Source organism: Oncorhynchus gorbuscha, linkage group LG23 (assembly GCF_021184085.1).
Source record: "Oncorhynchus gorbuscha isolate QuinsamMale2020 ecotype Even-year linkage group LG23, OgorEven_v1.0, whole genome shotgun sequence".
In the NCBI taxonomy this organism is placed as follows: Eukaryota; Metazoa; Chordata; class Actinopteri; order Salmoniformes; family Salmonidae; genus Oncorhynchus; species Oncorhynchus gorbuscha.
In genome coordinates this window covers 60197027-60220861 of record NC_060195.1, presented here as the reverse complement: position 1 = coordinate 60220861, position 23835 = coordinate 60197027, and the positions used below count along the sequence as shown (strand labels likewise).

General features: G+C 45.2%; 1 protein-coding gene across 2 annotated transcripts in view; it reads right to left on the bottom strand.

Moving 5' to 3' along the window:
* Nucleotides 1–19937, bottom strand: part of LOC124011230 (collagen alpha-1(XXVIII) chain-like) — a 44890-nt gene extending 24953 nt beyond the window's left edge. Inside the window, exons 1-11 of one of the 2 annotated variants that reach the window (XM_046324378.1) lie at nucleotides 18932–19937; nucleotides 18505–18674; nucleotides 16630–17204; nucleotides 14249–14269; nucleotides 14059–14118; nucleotides 11438–11491; nucleotides 11316–11360; nucleotides 11102–11128; nucleotides 10967–11011; nucleotides 10438–10482; nucleotides 10181–10234 (exon numbers count right to left, since the gene is read on the bottom strand). In XM_046324378.1, coding sequence (XP_046180334.1) covers nucleotides 10181–10234; nucleotides 10438–10482; nucleotides 10967–11011; nucleotides 11102–11128; nucleotides 11316–11360; nucleotides 11438–11491; nucleotides 14059–14118; nucleotides 14249–14269; nucleotides 16630–17204; nucleotides 18505–18655 — 1077 coding nt within the window. In that variant the 5' untranslated portion in view covers nucleotides 18656–18674; nucleotides 18932–19937. The remainder of the gene's footprint in view (nucleotides 1–10180; nucleotides 10235–10437; nucleotides 10483–10966; nucleotides 11012–11101; nucleotides 11129–11315; nucleotides 11361–11437; nucleotides 11492–14058; nucleotides 14119–14248; nucleotides 14270–16629; nucleotides 17205–18504; nucleotides 18675–18931) is intronic. The other variant, XM_046324377.1, reaches the window with a different exon arrangement.
* Nucleotides 19938–23835: the final 3898 nt, after the last annotated feature.

Here is a 23835-nt window from a genome sequence, read left to right as displayed (position 1 = left end):
AACCCATGTCACACCCTGGCCTACCCAAACAATTAACAAAACACAAGATACAATGACCAAGGTGTGACAGAACCCCCCCCCCCCCTAAGATGCGGACTCCGGGACGCACCTCAAGAGCATAGGGAGGGTCCGGGTGGGCGTCTGTCCATGGTGGCGGTTCTGGCTCGGGACGTGGACCCCACTCCATAAATGTCCTAGTTCCTCCCCTTCGCGTCCTAGGATAATCCACCTTCTCCGCCGACCATGGCCTAATAGTCCTCACCCTGATCCCCACATAACTGAGGGGCAGCTCGGGACAGAGGGGCAGCTCGGGACAGAGGGGCAGCTCGGGACAGAGGGGCAGCTCAGGATAGAGGGGCATCTCAGGACAGAGGGGCATCTCAGGACAGAGGGGCAGCCTGGGACAGAGGGGCAGCCCGGGACAGAGGGGCAGCCCGGGACAGAGGGGCAGCCCGGGACCGAAGCATCCCAGTACTGAGGGGAAGCCCGGTACTGAGAGGGAGCCCAGTACAGAGAGGAAGCCTAGTACTGAAAGGAAGCTCAGTACTGAGAGGAAGCTCAGGCAGGTAGTAGGCTCCGGTAAATCCTGGCTGGCTGGTGGACCTGGGTGATTCAGGTTGTCTGGCCGATCTAGAAGATCTTGGCAGACTGGCACTTCTGGCGGATCCTGGCAGACTGGCACTTCTGGCGGATCCTGGCAGACTGGTGACGCTGGACCGACTGGCGGCGCTGGGCAGACAGGAGACTCCGGCAGCGCAGGAGAGGAGAAAGGCTCTGGCTGAGCTAAACAGGCGGGAGACTCCAACAGTGCAGGAGAGGAGAAAAGCTCTGGCTGCGCTGAACAGGCGAGGCGCACTGGACGCGCTGGGCCGACTGGGAGCACTGGTGGCGCTGGACAGACAGGAGACTCCGGCAGCGCAAGAGAGGAGAAAGGCTCTGGCTGCGCTAAACAGGCGGGAGATTCCGATAGCGCAGGAGAAGAGAACAGCTCTGGTTGCGCTAAACAAGCGGGAGACTCCGGCAGCGCAGGAGGGGAGAAAAGCACTGGCTGCGCTGAACAGGCGAGGCGCACTGGAGGCCTGGTGCGTGGTGCTGGAACTGGTGGTACTGGCGCGAGGACACGCACAGGAAGCCTGGTGCGGGGAGCTGCTACCGGAAGACTGGTGTGTAGAGGTGGCTCTGGATAGACCGGACCGTGCAGGCGCACTGGAGCTCTTGAGCACCGAGCCTGCCCAAGCTTACCTGGCTCGATGCCCACTCTAGCCCGGCCAATAGGAAGGGCTGGTATGTGTCGCAGCTGGCTCTGCACCCGCACTGGAAACACCGTGCGCTCCATAGCATAACACGGTGCCTGCCCGGTCTCTCTAGCCCAACGGTGAGCACAGGGAGTATGCGCAGGTTTCCTACCTGGCATAACTATTCTCCCTTTTAGCCCCCCCCAATATTTTTGGGGGGGTGACTTTCCGGTTTCCAACCGCGTCGCCGTGCTGCCTCCTCATACATGCGCCTCTCTGCTTTAGCTGCCTCTATTTCCTCCTTGGGACGAACTGAAAAAACAACAAACGAGTGAAACTAATTACAGCCTATCTGGTGACTAACACAGAGACAGGTACAATCACCCACGAAATACAACGCGCACTCAGGCTGCCTAAATACGGTTCCCAATCCGAGACAACGAGAATCAGCTGACTCCAATTAGGAATCGCCTCAGGCAGCCAAGCATAACTAGACACACCCCTAATAATACACACTCACAATTAATACAAACCCCAATACGAAATACAACATATAAACCCATGTCACACCCTGGCCTACCCAAACAATCCTGGCGGCAACGGAGGAAATCATCGATGAGCGAACGGTCCAGCACGTCCCGAGACGGAACCCAACTCCTCTCCTCAGGACCGTAACCCTCCCAATCCACTAGGTATTGGTGACCCCGTCCCCGAGAACGCATGTCCATAATTTTATGTACCTTGTAAATAGGTGCGCTCGACAAGGACGGGAGGGGGAGGAAGACGAACGGGGGTGCGAAGAAAGGGCTTAACACAGGAGACATGGAAGACAGGATGGACGCGACGAAGATGTCGCGGAAGAAGCAAGCGACAGGATTGACGACCTGGGAGACACGGAACGGACCAATGAACCGCGGAGTCAACTTACGAGAAGCTGTCGTAAGAGGAAGGTTGCGAGTGGAAAGCCACACTCTCTGGCCGCAACAATACCTTGGACTCTTAATCCTGCGTTTATTGGCGGCTCTCACCGTCTGTGCCCTGTAACGGCAAAGTGCAGACCTCACCCTCCTCCAGGTGCGCTCACAACGTTGGACAAACGCTTGAGCGGAGGGAACGCTGGACTCGGCAAGCTGGGATGAGAACAGAGGAGGCTGGTAACCCAGACTACTCTGAAACGGAGATAACCCGGTAGCAGACGAAGGAAGCGAATTGTGAGCGTATTCTGCCCAGGGAGCTGTTCTGCCCAAGACGCAGGGTTTCTGAAAGAAAGGCTGCGTAGTATGCGACCAATCGTCTGATTGGCCCTCTCTGCTTGACCGTTAGACTGGGGATGAAACCCGGAAGAGAGACTGACGGACGCACCAATCAAACGACAGAACTCCCTCCAAAACTGTGACGTGAATTGCGGACCTCTGTCTGAAACGGCGTCTAACGGGAGGCCATGAATTCTGAATACATTCTCAATAATGATTTGTGCCGTCTCCTTAGCGGAAGGAAGTTTAGCGAGGGAATGAAATGTGCCGCCTTAGAGAACCTATCGACAACCGTCAGAATCACAGTCTTCCCCGCAGACAAAGGCAGACCGGTAATGAAGTCTAAGGCAATGTGAGACCATGGTCGAGAAGGAATGGGGAGCGGTCTGCGACCGGCAGGAGGAGAGTTACCCGACTTAGTCTGCGCGCAGTCCGAACAAGCAGCCACGAAACGGCGCGTGTCACGCTCCTGAGTCGGCCACCAAAAAGCGCTGGCGAATAGACGCAAGAGTGCCTCGAACACCGGGATGACCCGCTTTGGCAGAGTGAGCCCACTGAAGAACAGCCAGACGAGTGGAAACAGGAACGAAAAGGAGGTTACTAGGACAAGCGCGCGGCGACGCAGTGTGCGTGAGTGCTTGCTTAACCTGTCTTTCAATTCCCCAGACTGTTAACCCGACAACACGCCCATAAGGAAGAATCCCCTCGGGATCAGTAGAAGCCACAGAAGAACTAAACAGACGGGATAAGGCATCAGGCTTGGTGTTCTTGCTACCCGGACGGTAAGAAATCACAAACTCGAAACGAGCGAAAAACAACGCCCAACGAGCTTGACGGGCATTAAGTCGTTTGGCAGAACGGATGTACTCAAGGTTCTTATGGTCTGTCCAAACGACAAAAGGAACGGTCGCCCCCTCCAACCACTGTCGCCATTCGCCTAGGGCTAAGCTGGCAGCAGTTCACACCCACATCATAGTTGCGCTCAGATGGCGACAGGCGATGAGAAAAATAAGCGCAAGGATGAACCTTATCGTCAGACTGGAAGCGCTGGGATAGAATGGCTCCCACGCCTACCTCTGAAGCGTCAACCTCGACAATGAATGTCTAGTGACGTCAGAGTAACGAGGATAGGAGCGGACGTAAAACGTTCTTTTAGAAGATCAAAAGCTCCCTGGGCGGAACCGGACCACTTAAAACACGTCTTGACAGAAGTAAGAGCTGTGAAGGGGCAGCAACTACCGAAATTACGAATGAAACGCAGCCTAAAAGCGCTGCAACTCGACACGTGACCTAACACCAATCACTGACAGCTTGGACCTTAGCGGAATCCATCTGAATGCCTTCAGCGGAAATAACGGAACCGAGAAAAGTAACGGAGGAGACATGAAAAGAGCACTTCTCAGCCTTTACGTAGAGACAATTCTCTAAAAGGCGCTGTAGAACACGTCGAACGTGCTGAACATGAATCTCGAGTGACGGAGAAAAAATCAGGATATCGTCAAGATAGACAAAAACAAAAATGTTCAGCATGTCTCTCAGAACATCATTAACTAATGCCTGAAAAACAGCTGGCGCATTGGCAGACCCGAACGGCAGAACCCGGTACTCAAAATGCCCTAACGGAGTATTAAACGCCGTTTTCCACTCGTCCCCCTCTCTGATGCGCACGAGATGGTAAGCGTTACGAAGGTCCAACTTAGTAAAGCACCTGGCTCCCTGCAGAATCTCCATAAGGGGAATAACGATTCTTAACCGTTATGTCATTCAGCCCTCGATAATCCACGCAGGGGCGCAGAGTACCGTCCTTCTTCTTAACAAAAAGAACCCCGCCCCGGCCGGAGAGGAAGAAGGCACTATGGTACCGGCGTCAAGAGACAACAAATAATCCTCGAGAGCCTTAAACCGACAGAGAGTATAGTCTACCTCGAGGAGGAGTGGTCCCCGGAAGGAGATCAATACTACAATCATACGACCGGTGAGGAGGAAGGGAGTTGGCTCGGGACCGACTGAAGACCGTGCGCAGATCATGATATTCCTCCGGCACTCCTGTCAAATCGCCAGGTTCCTCCTGAGAAGTAGGGACAGAAGAAACGGAGGGATGGCAGACATTAAACACTACATGACAAGAAACGTTCCAGGATAGGATAGAATTACTAGACCAATTAATAGAAGGATTATGACATACTAGCCAGGGATGACCCAAAACAACAGGTGTAAACGGTGAACGGAAAATCAAAAAAGAAATAGTCTCACTGTGGTTACCAGATACTGTGAGGGTTAAAGGTAGTGTCTCAAATCTGATACTGGGAAGATGACTACCATCTAAGGCGAACATGGGCGTAGGCTTATCTAACTCTCTGAAAGGAATGTCATGTTTCCGAACCCATGCTTCGTCCATGAAACAACCCTCAGCCCCAGAGTCTATCAAGGCACTACATGTAGCAAACCGGTCCAGCGTAACCGACAAAGTAGTACAGGACTTTGATGGAGAGACTTGAGTAGTTGCGCTCACCTGTAGCCCTCCGCTTACAGATGAGCTCTGGCTTTTACTGGACATGAATTAACAAAATGTCCAGCAACTCACAATAGAGGCACAGGCGGTTGGTGATCCTCCGTTCCTCTCCTTATTCGAGATGCGAATCCCTCCCAGCTGCATGGGCTCAGTCTCAAAGCCAGAGGGGGAGATGGTTGCGATGCGGAGCAGGGAAACACCGTTGATGCGAGCTCTCTTCCACGAGCCCGGTGACGAAGATCTACCCGTCGTTCTATGCGGATGGCGAAATCAAAGAGTCCACATCTGAAGGAACCTCCCGGGAGAGAATCTCATCCTTAACCACAGCGTGGAGTCCCTCCAGAAAACGACAGCAGCGCCGGCTCGTTCCACTCACTACAGCAAGAGTGCGAAACTCAATGGAATAATCCGTTATGGACCGTTCACCTTGGCATAAGGAAGCCAGGGCCCTAGAAGCCTCCCCACCAAAAACTGAACGGTCAAAAACCCGAATCATCTCCTCTTTAAAGTTCTGGAAATCGTTAGAGCAAACAGCCCTTGCCTCCCAGATAGCTGTGCCCCATTCTCGAGCCCGGCCAGTAAGGAGTGAAATGACGTAAGCAACCCGAGCTCTCTCTCTAGAGTATGTGTTGGGTTGGAGAGAGAACACAATCTCACACTGCGTGAGAAAGGAGCGGCACTCAGTGGGCTGCCCGGAGTATAAGGTGGGTTATTAACCCTAGGTTCTGGAGGCTCGGCAGGCCAGGAAGTAACAGGTGGCACGAGACGTAGACTCTGGAACTGTCCAGAGAGGTCGGAAACCTGAGCATTTTCCACGGCCTGGCGAGCAGCAGACAATTCCTGCTCGTGTCTGCCGAGCATGTTGGATCTCGACGGCAGTGTAACGAGCGTCTGAAGTCGCTGGGTCCATTCCTTGGTCGGTTCCTTCTGTCATGCAGGTGAAAGAGGACCCAAACGCGACTTAACAGAAACAGAGTTTATTAAAGTCCAAAACGGAATAACAGAAATCCTCTAGATTTGTAGAGGGGAAAACAACTGGAGAAGCGGCCACAGACTGCAGGTCGCTTCGGGTAGGCGCAGGCCGTAGTCGACTGAGACACCTGCTCACACGCAGCGTCTGATGAAGGCACAAAACACGACAGGACAGGGTGATACACAATCACGGCAAAAACACGACAGGACAGGGCGAAACGCAATCACAGCATGGTGAATACAATACAAGGAACCGACGGAACAGGAACGGATCACAAAGGAATAAATAGGGACTCTAATCAGGGGAAAGGATCGGGAACAGGTGTGGGAAGACTAAATGATGATTAGGGGAATAGGAACAGCTGGGAGCAGGAACGGAACGACAGAGAGAAGAGAGAGCGAGAGAGTGAGAGAGGGAGGGGGAGAGAGAGGGATAGAACCAAACAAGACCAGCAGAGGGAAACGAATAGCATGGGGAGCACAGGGACAAGACATGACAATAAATGACAAACATGACAAAATCAGTAGCTCTTTAGTAAACTGTCGAAAACATAAACTTGCATGACCGTGCTGCAGGTGATATACAGTTGAAGTCAGAAGTTTACATACACCTTAGCCAAATACATTTCAACTCAGTTTCACAATTCCTGACATTTAATCCTTGTAAAAATTCCCTGTCTTAGGTCAGTTTGGATCACCACTTTATACTAAAGAATGTGAAATGTTAGAATAATAGTAGAGTGAATTATTTATTTCTGCTTTTATTTCTTTCATCACATTCCCAGTGGGTCAGAAGTTACCATAGACTCTATTAGTATTTGGTAGCAATGCCTTTAAATTGTTTAACTTGGGTCTAATGTTTCGGGTAGCCTTCCACAAGCTTCCCATTAATAAGTTGGGTGATTTTTGATTTCCCCATGATGTCAAGCAAAGAGGCACTAAGTTTGAAGGTAGGCCTTGAAATATATCCACAGGTTCACCTCCAATTGACTCAAATGATGTCAATTAGCATATCAGAAGCTTCTAAAGCCATGACATAATTTTCTGGAATTTTCCAAGCTGTTGAAAGGCAAAGTCAACTTGATGTATGTCAACTTCTGACCCACTAGAATTGTGATACAGGGAATTATAAGTGAAATAATCTGTCTGTAAACAATTGTTGGAAAAAACTATTTGTGTAATGCAGAAAGTAGATGTCCTATCTGACTTGCCAAAACTATACTATGTTAACAAGAAATTGGTGAAGTGGTTAAACGGTTACATACAACCTAAGTGACTTCAACTGTAACTGTTGATATGCAATATTAGCTTTGTGGACTTCACCAGACAGATGTTGCTCTTCGGTTTTGTGATTAAATAATGTGTAGTTGAATTTATGCCGCCACTGTGCGACTTGTCTTTTTTTTGTCACAGCCTTATTATATATTTTCTCACTACATGGGTTTTAATTTGGCTTTTTTATTGGCTTGGCTTCCTCAGTGATTTTGCCCACGCACCGCTACTGCCCAGGTCCACCCAATCAGATTGATCTGGTTCAAGCATTATTGAGGACTTGAACATATTGTTTTGGTATAGAAAAAATACAAAAATGTTAACGTCATATGGCTGGGGGCAGTATTGAGTAGCTTGGATGAATAAGGTGCCCAGAGTAAACTGCCTGCTACTCAGGCCCAGTTGCTAATATATGCATATTAGTAGTATATTTGGATAGAAAACACTCTGAAGTTTCTAAAACTGTTTGAATGATGTCTGAGTATAACAGAACTCATATGGCAGGCAAAAACCTGAGAAAAAAATCCAACCAGGAAGTGGGAAATCTGAGGTTTGTAGTTTTTCAACTCTTTGCCTATCGAATATACAGTGTCTATGGGGTCAAATTGCACTTCCTAAGGCTCCAATAGATGTCAACAGTCTTTAGAACCTTGTTTGATGCTTCTACTGTGAAGGAGGGGGGAATGAGAAGGGATTGTGTCAGAGGTCTGGCAGAGTGGCATGAGCTGACCACGCTCGTTCACGTGAGAGTTAGCTTGAGTTCCATTGCATTTCTGAAGACAAAGGAATTCTCCCGTTGGAATATTATTGAAGATTCATGATAAAAACATCCTAAAGATTGATTCTATACTTCGTTTGACATGTTTCTACGGAATGTAACAGAACTTTTTTACGTTTTGTCGGCTCGCGTGTCATGAATTTGGATTACTGGGCTAAACGCGCAAACAAAAAGGAGGTATTTGGACATGAATTATGGACTTTATTGGATAAATCAAACATTTATTGTGGAACTGGGATTCATGGGAGAGCATTCTGATGAAGAGCATCAAAGGTAAGTGAATATATAATGTTATTTCTGACTTCTGTTGACTCCACAACATGGCGGATATCTGTATGGTTTGATTTGTTGTCTGAGCGCTGTACTCAGATTATTGCATGTTGTGCTTTTTCGTGTAAAGCTTTTTTGAAATCTGACACAGCAGTTGCATTAAAGAGACGTGTATCAATAATTCCATGCATAATAGTTGTATCTTTTATCAATATTTATTTAGAGTATTTCTGTAAATTGATGTGGCTCTCTGCAAAATCACTGGAAGTTTTCGAACTACTAAACATAACGTGCCAATATAAACTCAGATTTGTGTATACAAATATGAACTTTATTGAACAAAACATATTGTGTAACATGAAGTCCTATGAGTGTCATCTGATGAAGATCATCAAAGGTTAGTGATTCATTTTATCTCCATTTCTGGTTTTTGTGACTCCTCTCTTTGGCTGGAAAATGGCTGTGTGTGTTTTTGTGACTAGGCTGCTTCATACTGATTGGGAACTTTTTGGCAAAATTAGAGTATACCCGCTTCTTCAGTCACCACTAAACCATTGCATAAGGCCGATGGAAAGACAACAGTCACACACAGCATGATGTTAAAGGATAAGTAGTCCATTCACTCGGACATAATAAGCCAGTAGGTCCCAATCATAAGAATACAAAAACACAACCATTAAGCATTTCCCAATCGAAATGTACATGTATTACTTCCCATTGAAAAAATAATTTCAAGTTTAGCACACAAAGTAACTGATCACCTAAAGTTTAAATGCAACAAAGAGATGGCTAACAACAGCAAGCGTGCTGCAATAAAAAAACACATTTCCACTCACCAGATGAGGATCATTTGAAACTTAACTTATTGTTGAAGTTATTTTTGAAAAGGGGGAAGCTAACAAATTAGCGACAACAACTCATGCTGCTGCTGCAAACTAGCCTACAACAAAAGCAAACTAGACCATGGAAAAATTACAGCTCACTAATGCATAGTGAACTGTTAGCCTTCGAGTAGTTTCCATAGGCTTTTGTAAAAACAGTCCCACCCATTATGTCAAAATGCGATTGGTTGATTCCACTGTCATTCCAAAATGTTGCACTAATACAGTTGAATGGCAAAAGCCTTCTATCTCGCTTCTGATGGCCTATCCAATGGCTGACTTAGCTAGCTAGATTGATCCCCCACCAGAGACCAGCAAAAGAAAAATCCTGATTGGATCTTTTTTCACTTCAGTGTTAACCCTTTCCTTTCCAACAAAAACTGGAGAGATTAAATCAGAACATCATTGAAAAGCATAATATAATAATAATAATAATAATAATAATTTTATAAATCCTTAGCCCTTCTTTTAAGACATAGAAGGCCCATTTTCCCCACTGTAATAAGTTGTAGAGTGGCTATTTTTTCTCTCGGCATGCATTTTTTTCCACTATTCTGTATGTCTAAAGAATCCATATGTTGTTCTGAAATATGAACACAGAAACACTCTTATTATGGTGGTGATTTGACAAAATTACTATCGTGGCCTTGAATGGGACTTGGCATTTTTCTGGTTACGGTCTGGACTTGGTGTCTGACTACCAATTTTCTTCAGCCATGAACCCAAGAAACCAAAGACCTGATCCAAACCCGATTCCATACACCCAGACATAATTGATGTTGTCCAGCCAATAAACTATAATCTAGTGATCAATGGGTTGAAGCTAAGTGGGGGAAAGTCTGGCCCTGACTTAGTGAATAGACACGGAAGACAGACCAGTCAGTCAGTCACAAAGTAGTTGCTTTCTCTTCCATCCAAAGGGCAGATGTGGTTCCTCTAACTAATGGCTTTCTGTGAATGACACTCTGTTAATGAAAATGTATTAGGTTTTATGAAATAAAACTCACTTTTTTCCCTATGAGACCCTCAGGCCCGGCATCGCCATTTGGACCAGGTAACCCCTGTGTGAAGACAGAATAAAGTAGTCTACAAATGGACAAGTATACAAACACAATTGAATTTGAAACTTAGAGGACAGCTTGAAGGACATTTGTTACTTAGATAGTAAACTGGGGTCTGTCAGTGACTAACCATTGAAACTACCTAGCTTGTGACAGTCTTAACAAAGATGGGCGACACAGAGGATTCTAGAACAGAGGCTTACCTGTAGCCCTCTGTTTCCCCTGGTGCCAACTGGCCCCTCAGGCCCCTGGAAAAGGAGGGGGTCAATCAGTTCATGTCAAAACATGACAAACAAACATAGGAGGCACAGTCAACACATAGTAGTATGGGTTTCACACTGTCTGCATTCATCAGTGCAACATCATAGCCCAGACAAACAAAAACTAGCCAACAACACTATTGGTTGGCTATAAACAGAGTGGTATGTAGTGACACTAAAGCTAAACACATAAAATACTATTAAACAAAAATACAAAGCTGCTCGCATTTATGGAGCTAAAGAAGACACTTTGACCCAATGGTCCCTTAGGTCAAGGGTGTGTAACTCACTTAGTTAATTAAAACACTTTTTTTGTTTTTAATTACTCTAACCACCCAAGGGCGGGATTGGCCCCGCTCGTGGGCCGTATCCAGCACGCGTGCCATATGTTTTACACCCCTGCCTTAGGTCCTTGGTAAAGGTGGGATTAAAAAAACATTTGATGACAAAACAAAAGAAAAAGACACTGTACCCTGTCTCCTTTGATTCCAGGTGTGCCACATTCTCCACTCTCCCCCTACAAGAAAAATGAGGTAGGTACATTGTGTCATATTTACTAAATACTAGGAAACCCAGAGGGATATTGATCTGGAGATTCATACTCTACCTGCTCTCCTTTGTAGCCCGGCTTGCCCTGAGTAGAAAACAACACACTCTTGATTAGCAAGGAGACAGTGATCAAAACATTGTCACCGACCACAAAACACAATCCTTGTCTTTACAGTTAGCAATGTTGAGTTGTTGAAGTCTCTGCCAATTGGCTGTGTACATTCATCTAATAATATAACAGCAGGTGTTTAGGGTATGCCCTCTGTACTGACCTCTTCCCCATTTCGACCAGGAAGTCCACTGAGCCCGCCCTCACCCTGTAAGAAAGAGAGAATTAAGGTTTTGAAAACAGAATGACAGAAGAAGACACACAAGCAAAGCAAATCACCAGTACCTTCGATCCTTTAACACCTGGGTTCCCATCATCTCCAGAATTCCCCTTCTTGCCCTGTGGAGGGAAGTGAAATCACATCAGCATGGTATGGAGAGAAAAACCTAATTTGTGGTGTAGTAGCATCTGATCAGTGTGTGGCAGCTGCATCTGGTTTGACAAACTGCATTTTTGGTCTGTTATAGGATAATGGCAGTGATTACTGTGCACAGGCCTAATATTAAAGTACAGGCACATCAATGTGCATCCAGTGGGGATAGACTATAATATTCTACAATGTCTGGTCACCAAGTGAACAGTCTACAGTAGAAATTGTCAGTTAGGTAAAAGACTACAATGACCTACAGTTGAAGTCAGAAGTTTACATACACTTAGGTTGGAGTCATTAAAACTAATTTTTCAACCACTCCACAAATTTCTTGTTAACAAACTATAGTTTTGGAAGTCGGTTAGGACATCTACTTTGTGCATGACACAAGTAATTTTTTCAACAATTGATTATAGACAGATTATTTCACTGTATCACAATTCCAGTGGGTCAGACATTTACACACACCAAGTTGACTGTGCCTTTAAACAGCTTGGAATACTCCAGAAAATGATGTCATGGCTTTATCAAATCAAATCAAATTTATTTATATAGCCCTTCTTCCATCAGCTGATATCTCAAAGTGCTGTACAGAAACCCAGCCTAAAACCCCAAACAGCAAGCAATGCAGGTGTAGAAGCACTGTGGATAGGAAAAACTCCCTAGAAAGGCAAAAACCTAGGAAGAAACCTAGAGAGGAACCAGGATATGAGGGGTGGCCAGTCCTCTTTTGGCTGTGCCGGGTGGAGATTATGACAGAATATGGCCAAGATGTTCAAATGTTCATAAATGACCAGCATGGTCAAATAATAATAATCACAGTAGTTGTCGAGGGTGCAGCAAGTCAGCAACTCAGGAGTAAATTTCAGTTGGCTTTTCATAGCCGATCAAGCTTTAGAAGCTTCTGATAGGCTAATTGACATAATTTGAGTAAATTGGAGGTGTAAGTATGGATGTATTTCAAGGCCTACCTTCCAACTCAGTGCATCTTTGCTTGACATCATGGGGAAATCAAAAGAAATCAGCCAAGACCTCAGAAAAAAATGTAGACCTCCACAAGTCTGGTTCATCTATGGGAGCAATTTCCAAATGCCTGAAGGTACCACGTCCATCTGTACAAACAATAGTACGCAAGTATAAACACAATGGGACCACGCAGCCATCATACCGCTCAGGAAGGAGACACATTCTTTCTCCTACAGATGAACGGACTTTGGTGCGAAAAGTGCAAATCAATCCCAGAACAACAGCAAAGGACCTTGTGAAGATGCTGGAGAAAACAGGTACAAAAGTATCTATATCCACAAATCCGCCAATAGAAAGCCGGTTTACAACTGCACATGGGGACAAAGATCGTACTTTTTAGAGAAATGTCCTCTGGTCTGATGAAACAAAAATAGAACTGTTTGGAGGAAAAAAGGGGATGTTTGCAAGCCGAAGAACAGCATCCCAACCGTGAAGCACGGGGGTGGCAGCATCATGTTGTGGGGGTGCTTTTCTGCAGGAGGGACTGGTGCACATCACAAAATAGATGGCATCATGAGGAAGGACAATTATGTGGATATGAAGCAAAATCTCAAGACATCAGCCAGGAAGTTAAAGCTTGGTCGCAAATGGGTCTTCCAAATGACAATGACCCCAAGCAAACTTCCAAAGTTGTGGCAAAATGGTTTAAGGACAACAAAGTCAAGGTATTGGAGTGGCCATCACAAAGCCCTGACCTCAATCCTATAGGAAATTTGTGGGCAGAACTGAAAAAGCATGTGCAAGCAAGGAGGCCTACAAACCTGACTCAGTTACACCAGCTCTGTCAGGAGAAATGGGCCAAAATTAAACCAACTTAGTGTGGGAAGCTTGTGGAAGGCTACCCGAAAAGTTTGACCCAAGTTAAACAATTTAAAGGCAATGCTACCAAATACTAATTGAGTGTATGTCAACTTCTGACCCACTGGCAATGTGATGAAACAAATAAAAGCTGAAATAAATCATTCACTCTAGCATTATTCTGACATTTCACATTCTTAAAATAAAGTGGTGATCCTAACTGACCTAAAACAGGGATTTTGTACTCTGATTAAATGTCAGGAATTGTGAAAAACTGAGTTTAAATGTATTTGGCTAAGGTGTATGTAAACTTCCAACTTCAACTGTATTTACTTATGTGGATATTGTGACTGCCTATGACAAAAAAACAAATGCATCCTTATTAGATCAACCGGAAACATACTTTTTTATGTAACCTATAACAGCAGAATTCTGCAGATTTTCACAAGCCGATATCTGTCCCAGCTTGCTGATCTTCAGGGAAGCAGATATGAATCGCCTCTAACCACACAAATCACTAAAGCCTACCAAAGCCCCTCAATTATCTCACGTGTAAGCCTCAAGGCAGGCTTTGTGTGTTGGTACTGTACTGTCCTTCAGTTTTGAAGTAATCGTCCACTACAGGATGTTCAATTCGAAAAGGGGCTGTAATCTCAATGTATTGATGTCGAGGGGAGCTTGAGGGGGATGTTGGTCATGTTCAGAAACTTACCTGGAGGCCAATGGGTCCCCTCTCTCCCTTGTCACACGCACACTTCAGGGCCAGAGGACACTAAAACCACAAGGACACAACATATGGGGTCAGACAGGAGTTCAGACTCCTGAAGAGGAGAGTTCATTGAATACTGTGTGAAAAGGCTGCAGTATATCAAGATTAGTAGGCCTAGATAACTAGGACTTACCCCCTCATCAGCCAACTCTGTCTGTGAAATGAGAAAAACAAATAATTGGTCAAAATTTAGTGCACTTCATATTTATTCGACACATATCTCATGGCGAGACAGTGACTGTTGAACAAAGTCAGGACATTCCTCTCCCACTCGGCGCAGACGTTAATTCAACGTCTAGTTTTGATTTGAATTTGGTTGAGGTGTCAACTAGCGTGAATTCAACGTGGAATCAACAAAAAATGTCACCATGTCATTGGATTTTGGTTAAAAGTTGGGTGTAGAAAATGCAATTCTCTCACTTTGATGACGTTTTTGGAAATCCAATCAGTTTTCCATGTTAATTCAACGTCATCAAATTGAATTTTATTGTTGAAATTATATGGAAACGACTTTGATTCAACCAACTTTTGCCCAATGGTTCCTTTCTCTAAATGTTGGCGACAAACACGGATTGCTAATGTTTGCTTATGTTTATTCATGTTGCTTACGATTTCAATCAGATTCCTACTTCTATTGTTGTACAGAAGATTAAACACGAGCAGCCTAGCTTTAACGTTTAACAACATTTATTTAAAGTTATATTTTATCACCGACGTGTAGGCTACACCACCGGGGAATGTTTTTTGGACTGGTTATTTTAATGTTGATTGATGAAATACCTGTTTAGGTGCATTTTGGATTATCCCAGTGATATGGGGTTGGGCATCTAACCTGTTCAAGTTACTCATTTCAGGAGAGTTTAGGCTGGAGTTGTAAGATCTGCTTCCAACTCACACTCTCAAACACGTAGATCCCTTGAACGTAGCTCACTTTCCAGCCCACTTTCCAGCTCACACTCTCAAACACATATATCCCCTGAACGCAGCTCACTCTCCAGATCCCAATCACAGGAATTCTGATCACCTGTTCACACACCTGTTTGTCATTATCACACACTATGTAGTTTAGTTCTTTGCACCCCATCATTGTGAGGTATTGTTTGCTTTGTGACACACTTTTAGTTGGAGTGCTGAGGTTCCTGTGATTGAATCTGCCTGTCTATGATAGTTTGTCTGCCTCACTAACGACGCCTATTCCCTGCCAATACTTTATCCTATCGGCTTTCCTGTTATCAACCTATTGCCTGATCTCCCTGACTACATTACTATCCTTTTCCCTAACCTGTACTGTTGCCCTTTTGGACCCTCTGTGTATGACCCTCTGCCTGCCCCTGGACCCAGCTACCTGCCGCCTCGTGGTCCTTTACAAATAAACACCTGCTGCGCTCTGCACTCCCATCGTGTTCATTACAGGAGTGACAAGTTTTCCCAGGGCTCTCTAAACTCAGCTGTGTGATTCTGTTGCCCAAAATCTGTTTTTCTCCAAACACTGTTTTGTTTGGTCTGGACTTGAAAGCCAGCCACATTCTATATGGAGGGGGAATGGTCGACGTTCAACAGAAACAAACACAAACTACATGCAATGGTCTCGGAGCATCCAAAGTATATTTCCGCTCGCAGAGAAGCACTTGAAGCCGCCACAGAAGGTCTGTTTATTTTTACCGTGAGAGGATTGGAGCTGATCCCGCCGGAGACAGAAGCATACAAGAGACAAAAAGACAAGAGACAAAAAGACAAGAGACAAAAAGACAAGAGACAAAAAGACAAGCTAATGGGACAGCTGTGTGACTAATTCTTAGTCTATCTCAATCTCTGCCTTCATCTCACTGTACAAAATGCCTCAGAAACACCAGCCAGGGGCCACAGTCAAAAATATTGATGTCTGCATTTCCCCATGTCAAGTGAAGACTAAACAAGGTGCTAGAGCGATAACAGTATGAATATAACGGTACTGTGTTTGTGATGACAGAGGGGACCAAATCACCAGCAACTATGACAACCTTAGCAGGTGCAGCGAGTTGACACCACACAGGATGCCCCCAAAAAGCATAAAATATTATTTGTCCTAGACTGTTAGGAGATGCTTAAACACTAAATATACATGAGTCCTCTTCAACCGGCAAAGATAAAGCATGCAAGTCTTGACATGAGTAAGCCTACATAATATCGTGTAATCCAAATATATTTGCATCCATTTCTTCTCAAACCATTTTCAAGGCCCAGCTTGTTGTATACATGGTAATATCCAAAGAGTGATTAGCAAAATATGGCCCTGAGGGCGCCCTGTTTTGACAAAGCCTGATTTGTCATTCCGATGGTGAATGCCAATTCCCAAGAGGGAGGAGTCCACACAGATTTAAAATTCCCTACCATAAGCAGTTATACAGCCACAAGACACATTCAGCAAACTACAGAGACCTTTTTCTCTAGACACCTGAAAAATGTGGACTGAATTTACATCTCAACAAACCACAACCTGAACCAGAGGACGAAACGTGATGATGTTGCACTTACAATCTCTTTGATGACCTTTTCCACGATGCCCCTGTCCTGAAGGTTATGTAGGTAGCGATTGGCTGGGGAGCTAGCCAGCCGACGGAGCTGTGCCACGTTGGAGATGTCATTGGCCGCGGGCGTGATGCCCACCATGAAGAACTTCACACCCTGGTTTTTGGCGTCGACCACGGCGGAGAAGATGTCTGGGTTCCTGGGGTGGGAGATGCCATCCGTCAGCAGTATGGCCACCCTGATGCTCCCTGGCTCTGACTCCTCCATGTAGATCTTGGTCAGGTTGGTGATGGCGTAGGTGGTGTAGGTGCCGTGGCCGATGTATCCGATGAGTGCGATGTGAGCCTTGAAGTTGGCCAATCCCCGCCACTGCTTGAAGGTCTGCTCGATGATCACATGGCTGCTGAACTGCAGGAGGGCGGCTCGCGAGCTGAGAGCCCGGCCCGTCTGGAGATTGACCCCCTGCAGGCGTTCAACCACATCTGTGGCGAACCTCTTCTCCTGGGCGTGGTTGTCCTTGGCGCTCTCCGAGCTGTCCACCAGGAAGGCCAGCTCCAGGCCACAGTCATCGTTCAAAAGTGCTAAGAACATGAAAAAAGTGTTAACCAATTGTTAATTTATCATGTACCATGCACATTACACAAGACGTAGCTAGCTACCGCTAATTTGTCAATCTTTGGTTGGCAGAGGGCAGAGCTGGGGTCAACCCCATTTCAAAGCAGGAGATCCGATATGGGTAAAACTGGATATTTTCTCATGTCCACCGCTAACACCAAAGAAGGATCATTCATCAGTTCAATCATCATGTATGTACCGGGTACAACATTAGCTAGCTACATTACGTAAGTGGTTCACTGAGCTGGGGGTCACTACCATTTCAAAACAGGAGATCAGTGTTACGCACACCTCTGTGAAGAGGGAACGCAACACCCTGCTACAACTCAACTCCCCATGAAGTGAAAGAGGAATGGGACTGTAGGTGTGAGTAAGGATGACAAAGGCAGAGAGAGTGGTACCGATTACAAATAATTTATTCCGTCACGCGGTAATATGGGGAAAAAGGGGCTGGACGGAACCAAAGCAAAGAAAGTAAATATCAAAGCCCCCTCTCCTATCTTACCTGCCTACCCACTACCTATCTAACTTAGCACCACCTGGTGCACTAACCAAAATACAGGGGGTGGTCTGGGTCAAGCTAGGTACTTTCTCACATCCAACTCAAGTCCAACATTGACCAACGACTTAACCACAACTCTGAAGGTTAAGCTAGACCAAAGCCACTCAGAAGCTTAAATTCTGAGATACAGAACCTTAATGACTCAGAGAGAAGATTGAACCCAGAAAAGATCTGATATGATTTATTTATCAAGGTGGAAGTGAAGCTTGGAGGGGCGCCATGACTTGAACTGTGAACTGATGTTCCTGATTCCTGTCTGATATCTAAAAGGCTCTCGGAGAAACGAGTCACACAAGGCATCCTAACCTACAATATTTTTCAAGGAGCGAGGGCACATATCCAATATAAACCGGGAATAAATCATATTTATGTTCAAAGAAACGTGTCCGAAAGAATGTGCCCGGGGATACCCAGCTCTTGAGGGAGAAAAACGTTCAAGGAACAGAATGGTTGCCACTGAGATGGATGGGTTTCTAAGCCTGGCTGTGAGATATAATCTTTTTTGAAGTGGATCCCATCATTTGCCAATGACTCTTTAAAATGAGATTTTCTTGCAGCCACACATTTTTTTCAGTGATGGATGCTTTACCCATGTAGTATTTTCAGAAGGGAACATATCCTATCAATTCTAGCCAACACTATGTCTAAGAAAAATGTTTCTGTGTCTCTCCTTTAAAACAAATAAATACTTTTGGGACTCTTACATTGGCCATTCTTGGGTATGACGTTGGTTGTCAGTAGTTGGTTCTTGGCTCTCCTGTCCATGGTTCTATCATCATGGGTACTATAGTCATCCTGAGCCCAGAGACTGTGGAGTCTACAGAGCAGCAAGAACCAGTACAGAGAAGGGGACATCACCACCTGTTCTCCTCCTCTGAGCGAGAGAGAGAGAGAGAGAGAGAGAGAGAGAGAGAGAGAGAGAGAGAGAGAGAGAGAGAGAGAGAGAGAGAGAGAGAGAGAACAAGAAAGAGAGAGAGAGGGGGGGGGCAGCCAGAACAGAAAATACAGCTTGTGTTCAGGTAGAAACTTGTCTCACATGAAAATCTGCACCCCAACACAGAGGTGCAAAAGTCCACCATTTTCTGAGACCCATAACCTGTATCATTGTAACTTGATCCTGCACATACTCACAATACAGTGCTGAAGGCTCAGGTCTCCAATATACTCAGCTCAGTGTTCAGGATTGGGAAAGATGCACATGAGAGAAAGAGAGAATCAGAGGGAGCAAGAGAAGCAGAGGAAAAATAAGACAGTTTCAAGTGTTGTTCAGGTTAAGTTCCACTTAGACTCCTGCTCTTGTCCTGCTCCTGTGATGGTGTCAGTCTGCAGGATGGGAGCTGGTCAGGCCAGGTAGGATGTCTGCAGTACGGCAGCAGTGAGTAGAGGGTCTGTGGAGGTCTGTGCTCTGGTTCACACTGGGTTTCCTGAGGTTTCTTTAGCTGCAGCCATCCTCATACAGACACAGTGAGTACAGTAGAGGCAGAACCAGCCCCCTTTCACTCACAGCCACTCCATGTTTGGAGAAGGGCGGGGCAAGGAGATCTCGCGGGGCAGGGATAAGCTGGGGGAAAGTGTGGGGGTAAAATGTTATTTTTATAATAGTTTTTGTTTTTTTATAAATGGAGTTTGGGATGGCACCTCCGGGCTGTAATAGCAAAGGTCCAATTTATTAAGACTATAGTTGTAATCAGTTTATGGGCCTTTGTCCGTTCTTGTTTGTTGCCTCGTATCTTTTACTATTATCCACTGGTGACCAGGGTAAATTCCCATTTCTGCCCCATATTGCCCTGATGTCTCATTCTGGGAATAATAGCTTCCGGAAGCCTCACCCACAGAACAAAGCAAAGCTTTTTTTGTAAGGAGACTGGTAGTGATTTACTTCTAGGGCTCTAGGCAGCGCACCTTGCTAGCACAATTTTCCATGATTCACATTCATATGAAGGCACTAGTCTTTGGCTGCAGCTGCAGGGGGTGAGGCAAGACTATAAAAGTGTTTAGAAGATTAGCGGTTCCTCCAGAGAATTTACCACTCCAACAATCAGTTTCAGTTCACAATACCCCGTTCACCTTGTCTTTATGGATTGGCATTTTTTAAATAGGAAAATATATTTTTTAAACTTTTGATTCACTCCACTCTGAGTTCAAAAAAAATCTGGAATATAGAGCTCATGCAAAGGTAGTGAAAATCCATACGCATTCCCCTGGCCGCAGCTCTGCTCCAGCTGTGCACTTGGTGGTGACAGCGTGTGTTTTTTTTTATAGCCCACAGTATTCCAAACCTGGAGGCAGAAAGCAATCAGAGGTGAGCTGCCACGCAAGAATGCCGTCATGAGAAATAGGCCTGCTCAAATCTGGTTCAGATATACCGTCCCCTTTCATGGGGAGACAAGTAAAACATGATGAGGATCTCTCTAACACTTCCTATATGGTGCTGATCAGCCCAAAGGAATCTCTGCACAGTTCAATTCAACCATCTAGCAACTATAATGTTTCACGGTTTGGTTCATTTCAAGTTGAATTCATGCTTAATGACAAGATGGTGATCTGACGTCTTTTCCCAGTGTGATGTACATATCGTGTGGTGAATGTACACATGTGCAGTGAATTGAAAAGGAGTTTGGCAAGGACATAAATTCAGCTTTTCCTGATAGCAGATGACATCATTTTAACATAAAGTCGAGCAGCCAGGTGGTTAAAAATCATCAATCCATAGCATCTCTGCAGCACATTCTCAACCAAAACTTAATGCAATTCACAATGTGCTTGCAATCTGTAGCGTTGGCGTTCTCTTTGATTTCCTAGCAGGTTAGGACTTAGTGTAGGGATGTCCCATGGATCCCAGATAGCACTAACCAATCTAGAACATGTCTGTGGAAGGTCAAAGGTCTCCTATAGATCGTCTTCCATCAAAGTGGTCCTGTCACAGACTGTCATGAAACGCAGTACAAGCTGCTTTCATTATGATGAATGGCCGAGGTGTCGGCTGAAAGCGCCTCGAACATGGGTGTGAAGAGCATGAAACAGCCGGTGAAGGATTTCCAGAGAGGTTTGGCAAACATATGAAAACCTCAATTGTGGCTGGCAGGGAATGTTGTAGCATCCAATCTAGTCCAGAGTCTGGTTTCTGATCCTATATGTACTTGTGAAACTACACTTCGAAAGTACCCGTGCATATTTCAGTAACACTTTCAGGTATACAGAAAACGATTTATAAAGGGTTACAAACGGTTAGTTATCCATTTATAGATACCAGATAATATGCCAAATACCAGATAGAAAGTTCCATAGAAAACACAAGGCCACTGAAAATAATTTACGCTGAGTGTACAAAACATTAGGAACACCTGCTCTTTCCATTAAATAGACTGACCAGGTGAATCCAGGTGAAAGCTATGATCCCTTATTGATGTCTCTTGTTAAATCCACTTCAATCAGTGTAAATGAAGTGGAGGAGACTGGTTAAAGAAGTATTTTTAAGCCTTGAGACAATTGAGACATGGACTGTATGTATGCCATGAAAGGACAAGGCAAATAATTAAGTGCCTTTGAACGGGGTATGGTAGTAGGTGCCAGGTGCACTGGTTTGTGTCAAGAACTGCCACTCTGCTGGGCTTTTCACCCCCAACAGTTTCCCGTGCGTATCAAGAATGGTCCACCACCCAAAGGATACCCAGCCAATTTGGCACAACTGTGGGAAGCATTGGTGTCAACATGAGCCAGCATCCCTGTGGAATGCTTGTGATTTCTTATAGAACCCACGCCCCGATGAACTGAGGTATAGAGTGTGTATGTTTTTCTTAACCAGACAAAACCATCTTAAGAATGTTGAAAAGCCTGACTCATGTGTAGACAAAACCTGAGGAGACAGGGGCATGGAAATCATTACCACAGTACTTCAGTAACATTCATCCATTTTCATAGTTAAGGACAGGAGAATCTTTAGTTGGAAGTTGGTGTGACAAGCTGGCAGATACCTTATCTAAAAGGCTTAAAAGAACTGAGAAATAAAGTTATAAAAGTACTTGTTTTAAAAACTGCAGACTTAAAGTAAACGCACATGGCTGGTGGCTAAAATCAATGGCTCTTCCACGCAGTCAGGAAACACACCTTTTCAAGAAAACACAGGCCCCGATTAAACATTGCAGGATCCTGTGCCAATTAGCTACTCCACAAATTAGGCAATACAATAGGAAAAAATTGAGATTATAGAAAGTGCAGGTCATGGATGAAATTAATTATGAATCAAAACAGAAAATAACACTGCAACACAATAATTTAGAATAAAAAACTGCAATAAATACCTTCAATCCATATAATTTAAAAAATTGTCCAAAGTGAAGGCTCTCCTTCACAGTTGGCATGTAGCCTACTTCACTTCCCATTACAGGATATTCCATCTATTACATTACTGGGATTCTAACACTGGTTGGTAGCATTCATTACCACACTTAATTCCACATGTTTCAACAAAAGAGATGAAGATAGAGAAAGCACCAAAATGTATAGTGCAGCCCCACACTCTAGTGGAAAGATAGTGTATGTACTGAAATCGAGCTTGTGCACACAGTGTTCTAAACACTCTGGGTGTGGAGCTCTGTACAATGCCTTCGGAAAGTATTCAGACCCCATGACTTTATCCAGATTTTTAGGTTACAGCCTTATTCTAACATTGATTAAATTGTTTCCCCCCTCAATCCATACACACACAATACCCTATAATGACAAAGCAAAAACAAATGTAGATATTTTTGTTCATTTATAAAAAAAAATAAACTGAAATATCACATTTCCATAAGTATTCAGACCCTTTACTCAGTACTTCGTTGAAGCACTTTTGGCAGCAATTACAGCCTCGAGTCTTCTTGGGTATGACGCCACAAGCTTGGCACACCTGTATTCAGTATTCTGTATTCTTCTCTGCAGATGCTCTCAAGCTCTGTCAGGTTGGTTGGAGAGTTTTGCTACACAGTTATTTTCAGGTCTCTCCAGAGAATCAAATGTATTTATATAGCCCTTCGTATGTCAGCTGATATCTCAAAGTGCTCTACAGAAACCCAGCCTAAAACCCCAAACAGCAAACAATGCAGGTGTAGAAAAACGGCTAGGAAAAACTCCCTAGAAAGGCCAAAACCTAGGAAGAAACCAGGCTATGAGGGGTGGCCAGTCCTCTTCTGGCTGTGCCAGGTGGAGATTATAACAGAACATGGCCAAGATGTTCAAATGTTAAAAAATGACCAGCATGGTCAAATAATAATAATCGCAGGCAGAACAGTTGAAACTGGAGCAGCAGCACGGCCAGGGGGACTGGGGATAGCAAGGAGTGATCATACCAGGTAGTCCTGAGGCATGGTCCTAGGGCTCAGGTCCTCCTCCGAGAGAAAGAGAGAATTAGAGAGAGCATACTTAAAATACACAGGACACTGGATAAGACAGGAGAAGTATTCCAGATATAACAAACTGACCCTAGCCCTCTGACACAAACTATTGCAGAATAAATCTTGGAGGCTGAGACAGGAGGGGTCAGAAGACACTGTGGCCCCATCCGATGATACCCCCGGACAGGGCCAAACAGAAAGGATATAACCCCACCCACTTTGCCAAAGCACAGCCCCCACACCACTAGAGGGATATCTTCAACCACCACCTTACCATCCTGAGACAAGGCCGAGTATAGCCCACAAAGATCTCTGCCATGGTACAACCCATCTCAAGTGACGCACCCCTCTTAGGGACAGCATGAAAGAGAACCAGTAAATCAGTGACTCAGCCCCTGTAATAGGGTTAGAGGCAGAGAATCCCAGTGGAAAGAGGGGAATCGGCCAGGCAGAGACAGCAAGGGCGGTTCGTTGCTCCAGAGCCTTTCCGTTCACCTTCACATTCCTGGGTCAGAGAAGTTTGATTGGTTTAAAGTCCGGGCTCTGGCTGGGACATTCAAGGACATGCAGAGACTTGTCCCAAATGGACTCCTGTGTTGTCCTGTTGGAAGGAGAACCGTCACCCCAGTCTGAGATCCTGACCACTCTGGACAAGGATTT